Source organism: Nannobrachium achirus, assembly GCF_963921795.1.
Source record: "Nannobrachium achirus genome assembly, chromosome: 8".
NCBI lineage: Eukaryota > Metazoa > Chordata > Actinopteri > Myctophiformes > Myctophidae > Nannobrachium > Nannobrachium achirus.
This window is the reverse complement of record NC_137817.1, coordinates 38,941,138-38,947,229: the sequence shown is the minus strand read 5'-3', so window position 1 is coordinate 38,947,229 and position 6,092 is coordinate 38,941,138. Positions and strand designations below refer to the sequence as shown.

The window sequence follows — 6,092 nt, the reverse complement described above, 5'->3', positions numbered from 1 at the left end:
CAAACTTTGAAAGCCAATATCAGCCAATCAGGATGGAATATGGAGAATCAGACAGATCTGTGTCGATCACATGACTGTAGAGATGCTGTCTACCGATTTGAGTGATTTTTGGACAAAATCTATAGGAGTACTGGCCAAAAGGTAGTTTTGCACAAATTGGCCTCCTGGTGGTGCTAGATCAGGCCCATGTGAAAAATGTGGGGCAGAGGTTCTGAATTGGCATCCAGGGACAATCAGACAGATCCGTGTCGATCGCATGACTGTAGAGATGCTAGAGATTTGCATGATTTTTGGACAAAATCTGTAGGAGTATTGTACAGAAATGTGTTTTGCAAACATCGGCCTCATGGTGGCGCTAGAACAGGGCCATTTGAAAAATGTGGGGCAGAGGTTCTGAATTGGCATCCAGGGAGTGTGTGTGTTCATGTTGGCAGCAACCAGGCCAACGGCGCCGGAGATTAGCTGGTAACAAGCACGGACAGGGGTGAAAACATACTCTCCCCCTGCCTTCGGCTGGTGGAGACAAATATGAAGTAAGCAAGCGGCGAACATATGTGCATGTAGATCAGCTATTTTCACAATATTTATCTGTGGAACGGAGTCACAATAAATGTAATATCTACAATTCCAAGTGCTTGTTAGTGTGGGGGTCCCCAGTTCAAATATCAAACATATAATTTTCGGAATGTCTGAGTGAGTGTCTGTCTGTCTGTCTGTCTGTCTGAAACAGCATTTCTCCTCAGTGGCTGGAGCAATTGATCTGAAATCGCATCACAATTAGCATATGAACACACCTGACATAACTGTGAAGCCCGTTTGTCACTTTCACAAATCATATGCTGTATATTAGCATTTTTATGGTGTATCTACTATCTATTCTGCATCTAGCATGAGGCATATCTATTCTGCATCTAGCATGAGGCAACATGTTTAACCAGCTCTCTCTCTGTGTGTGTGTGTGTGTGTGTGTGTGCAGGCGGGCGGGCGGGAACACAGTATCTCTGTAGCCATTAAACGAAACGGGTATTTCTTACATTGATGCTCCTACATATTATCATGCAAGCACCAGTTAAAGTTACTTTCCATCCCTCATATACTGTGTGCACAGTGCACATCCCATAACCCACACACTGCACATGATTTCGGAGCTCATATCTTTGAACGGGTAAGGGCTAGTTATGTTTATTTTGGGGGTCAAGGCCTAAAAAGTTTGGGAATCCCTGATCATCGGTTCGCCTCCCGGCCCGGTCTGTGTCCCCGAGCATGACCCTTAACCCTGCAACTGTTGAACATTTCAAAAGACTGCACCAGGACAAATCACTGGAGTTAATTTTTATTGGCTTAAATTTTCCAAACATGAAGTCTGTTTTCCATGTCAACATCCTTTAACCACATGCTGTAAAAAAAGATCATAGCAACATCCTGAAACCACATCCTGTACAAAAATAACATCTCACGTAGCATTTAAAAAAGAAAACACCATTTCACCCTTATAAAATGTACAATTTTACAGTATTTATACTGAAAAATATCTGTATAAAGATCTGTACATAAATAGGGTTGAGGTACCTATTTAAAATGCATTTCATATAAAATCTTCGTACAAACACAAAATATAAAATGCATCCTGTACATTAAATAAAAACATGCTACGAGTCAAATATACATATATATATATATACAGTATATAAATCTAGAATGATTTATTTCGTTACTGATGTTCACATTCCCATCAGACATGAGACATCACACTGTTTCACTGAGTTCAACTCTGTCTGTCCATTCAATGACATTCAGGCACATCAAATCTACATGCATTGCACTCTTGCACTAAGGAAAATGCACACACGCACACACGCACGCGCACACACACACACACACAACACACACATAAGCACGCACACACGACACACACGCTTTCTGCATGCTTACAAATATAGAGTACATGGACAAAAGGCAGTGGTGGCATATCACATTTCTCCTTTCTGTGAAGTGCCATGTATTTGTGCATTGTCTCCAATATTACCCACCATCAAAGACTGCAGGGAGGATAAATTAAACTAAACGAATGTCTTAAAAATCATCTGGGTGCGGTATATTGCAGGAGATCCAACAACTGCGTGGAGTGATCGTCAATGAACCATTGTCATGATTCCGCAAAGTGGTTTGACTCAATTCAAGGTTTATTCCAGAGGTGACTGAAATATGAACTGAAAGGTTTCCTCTCCGTATCCTTTCCTTTTTATCCTCAGAGCAACAATGTGCACGTACTGTTAGGTGTCAACGTTTTCAATCACCATTATGCTCATTGGCAATGCAGTGCAATTAAAGAAACATTGAGACTGTTCCAATTTGAATGGTTAGCAACAGCAGAGGAGGTATGATCACTGAGTGCTTAGAGAGACCTCATCTGTGTCTAAGGATTTACAACCCATGTGATAAAGTGGTAGTGAAAATGACAAGCAGCAAGAGAGAAGTGATTAAACAGAGGAAGCAAAGGTTACCCAGGCAAAAAAAGCAGGTGGATGACATGCGTAAGATGGCGTTACTCATGTGTTACTGATAAAGCATGTGGTGACATCGATGCAATAATCTCTGTAGCAGCTACAGTAGTTAACAGTACACCCCAAAATGGTTCAAAGACAACATAGGGACAACTTGCAGGTCAACAGTTAATTGCAAAATAATGAAAAACGCTAAGATTTAGCTGTTGTATTTGTACATGTATGGACAGCGAGAGTGGAGGCCCTCACAGCAGTGGTCTCGAAGACAGTGGTGATGATCCCAGGGTCTTCAGGTGGACGACAAGGGAGTGTGGAGGTTAGGCAGCAGAACAGTGAGGAGGACAGAAATGAAGGAGGGACGTGGAGCGGTGGAAAATGACACACAAATAGATTTCAGTCGACAAGGAAGCAGAGGCAAGAAGGAGATGTGAAGTATCCAAGGGGCACCATGGAGATCAGGTCGAACAGGAACAGGCAGTGGAGAGGGGGAGTGGGTGTCAGTCAACATCCAGAGGAGAGTAGAGTCAGCAAGAGAAGAAAGACAGAGAGGAAGGGAAACCCGGTAAACAAGAGGAGAAAAGGTACAGTCCACTGTGGAAATCACACACAACAGCCACAGACCCAGGCAAGACAAGGGAATGGGACAGGCGGGCCATCAACAAATAAAACGAAATCAGCGAAAATAGTTTTCACATTCAGAACAGGTTCATTCATTCTCAGCAGGAAAGAACACTGCAGGCAGTTCACTCCATTATTCTCATAAAAAAAAATATTTTGTACATTACATAATCCTATTCATAACATTACTCTGACCATTATTAGTAAGTCCTATCTCCCTCCTTGTATTGTTATTTTTAACTGTATTTCTATTACCCATACACCCAACAGTTTTGTATCAAATGTAATTCATCCTGACCCCCCCCCCCCCCCCCCCACACACACACACACATTGAATCAGATGCACCACTGCCCAGGTCTTCTATGACACATACTCGGTTGACTTCCAGAAGTGTCCGGGGTGAGAGAGCCTGCGGTTTAGCTTGGGCAACCTCTCAAGCATGTCGGTGAGCTGGATGAAGGTAGGCCTGTCATCTACCTCAAAGGACCAACAGGCAGATAGAATCTCCTGCACAAGAAAGGATTCAGCATCATCATTTACCAGTCAAATATATTTGTGATGTTTCTCCAAGAACCGGTGGCTAATCAATTCAGTTAATACTAATGTCAAATAAACACCTTCTGTTTACTGTATGTTTACTTCTAAGATATTTAATCTATAAATTCTTCCAGTCTACATCTACGTGGTACAATGCAGTATAATACAACAACAATAATAATACTTACTGTGACCTCCTTTCCCAGGCTAACTTCTGCCAGCACCTTCCTTATCCCCTCACCACTGCCAACCAACCAGATCTTAGCCTCTGCCGGCTGATTTGTGATTGGCCAATCTCTGGCCTGGAGTTCATACCAGATAGTGCTAGGAAATGGAAAAACAACAAGGAACATTTTAGTCATTTAAACAGATTGCATATATACAGCTGTAAAACTGCATACACAAATGTGTAAAACTAAACAGTAAAATATAGACAGCTAGTTTAACCCTGGAAGTGTAAAAACAGCTCTGTAAGGGTAGGCAGTAAGACGTGCTTACTGACTAGTAGCAGGCATTACGCAATGAGCCCTTCAGGTTCAATCAGGGATGCGTGTTTGTTGTTTGTTTGTTTTTTTTAGATTGTTTCGCCATTTTCAGCTTTATTTGGACAAGAGAGAGACAGGATTTGAACCTGGGCCCACGCAACTCACAAGGAGCATGTGGTTAGTGACCGGAATGGGCTACAAGGCACCCAAAGTGTTTTAATGCCTTACATAAAGCTCTCCCAACACCTTAACGACAAGAGCACTACTGTCCATATATTTTTTTTAACCATCTTTCCTATTATACATTTTCATCCCACGATTTTTATAACCCAGTGTCAATTATCTAATGTAATCCTGGGCACTACGCTCCCTCTGCCAACCTGGGGAGAGCAACTCATGCTTCCTTCTATGCATGAGGAGTCTTTTCAACAGCGCCCACAGCATCCCCAGTGGGTATCGAACCCAGAACCTTCTATCTGTGAGGCGACAGCGCTACTGTCTGCGCCACCATGCCCCTGTATCTTCCCTATTCTAGAGGCGAATATTTGACAAAATGGCAGATCTACAACCTCACAAAACGCATCACAAGGCGACGCATTGTTTCAAATATGTCTTGGTGTAGAGGGGAAAAAGGAGCGGACCAACTATAGAGCCCTGCGGAAGCCCAGTCAGTATGGGGTTTAAGTGGTTTAAAAGGGAGTGTATATATACAGTACAGTGGGATAGATGGATTACATCTAGTGTGCATAACATTGTTAATAATTTAATGTATTTACATTGTCAACAAACACCGACTCTACCTCAAAGTATATATACTATGCATTATATATACAGTATACATAGTACAGGGAACAAGCCTGCAAGCTAGTTCAGGCAGATAACTACAGTCATGCTACTAGACACGAAACACTCAGCAACACACATCCAATGCAAACCCTATGATATCGTGGTCTACGTAAATTGTCACATGCGCTTGTTCACTTTGCCTAAATCAACTATGTACATTGTCACTGTTGGGCAGAAGCCTTGTATCTCCAAGTTTCAAATAAAGCCCTACTTCATCATACAAGAGTGTTGCACAAGAGTAGTGAAAATAGAGGATCTACAAGCGCACAGAACCTCGCGGTGCGAGGCGTTGTGTGCTTGTAGATCGGCTATTTTCACTATTTTAAATCAAATTGAAAATGATAAACACAAAACAACAAGGTTTCCACTAGACAACAACAATATTGTGCTGCCATTCATTCTCAGCAAGTCTGAGATGTCTGGCTGAAATACTATACACACAATGCATATGGACACATACCCAAAAGCATAAACATCAGCCGCATTGGAGAAAGGCAGTTGGTCCTCTTCGGTCGCCGGACCCATCCTGCGAACAATCTCTGGAGCCAGGTAGTGGATCCAACCATGAGGTAGCCTCAGTTCATTCTCCCTTCTGGAAACACAAACACAAAACACAAAACCCTGTACTTTATTCTATTGAAAAAACACAGTCGGAAAAGGAGAGAATCATTCTGTCCTTGACAATAAAGCAATCCTACTGTTTGAATGCTGTACACACACACACAGAGCAAAACGTTTTTAGTTAGTTTTTAGATTATTTTCGACTTTCCGTGGTGGGAGTCGACTTGTGTACTGAAGTCGACTTGTCGACTTTTTGGCGTAACACACACACACGCACGCACATGCACACACACACAAATTAAGACAGCAGTTACAGCTTAACAGGTACACTTATTCAACATTATTAAGAAAGCAGCAGATGGAAGTTTTTACGTACCTCCCCTCTTGTACCACTCCTGACATTCCGAACAGACCAAAGTCTGTGATGACCACTTTGTTTGTGTCATAGAACACGTTCTTGGACTTCAGGTCCTTGTGCACGATACCTTTGGCATGCAAGTAACCCATTCCCTGGGAGGGGAAAATCTATGTTATCAACTA

The 6,092-nt window shown here is 42.3% G+C and overlaps 1 protein-coding gene across 3 annotated transcripts in view; it reads right to left on the bottom strand.

Moving 5' to 3' along the window:
- Positions 1-1,346: 1,346 nt before the first annotated feature.
- LOC308289772 (kinase suppressor of Ras 1-like) overlaps positions 1,347-6,092 on the bottom strand; it is a 58,360-nt gene continuing 53,614 nt past the window's right edge. For all 3 annotated transcript variants that reach the window (XM_080731522.1, XM_080731524.1, XM_080731523.1), the window contains 5 exons: positions 5,929-6,062; positions 5,452-5,583; positions 3,849-3,984; positions 3,497-3,630; positions 1,347-2,791 (listed from right to left, as the gene is read on the bottom strand). In XM_080731522.1, the coding sequence (XP_080587648.1) occupies positions 2,704-2,791; positions 3,497-3,630; positions 3,849-3,984; positions 5,452-5,583; positions 5,929-6,062 (624 nt within the window). In that variant the 3' untranslated portion in view covers positions 1,347-2,703. The remainder of the gene's footprint in view (positions 2,792-3,496; positions 3,631-3,848; positions 3,985-5,451; positions 5,584-5,928; positions 6,063-6,092) is intronic.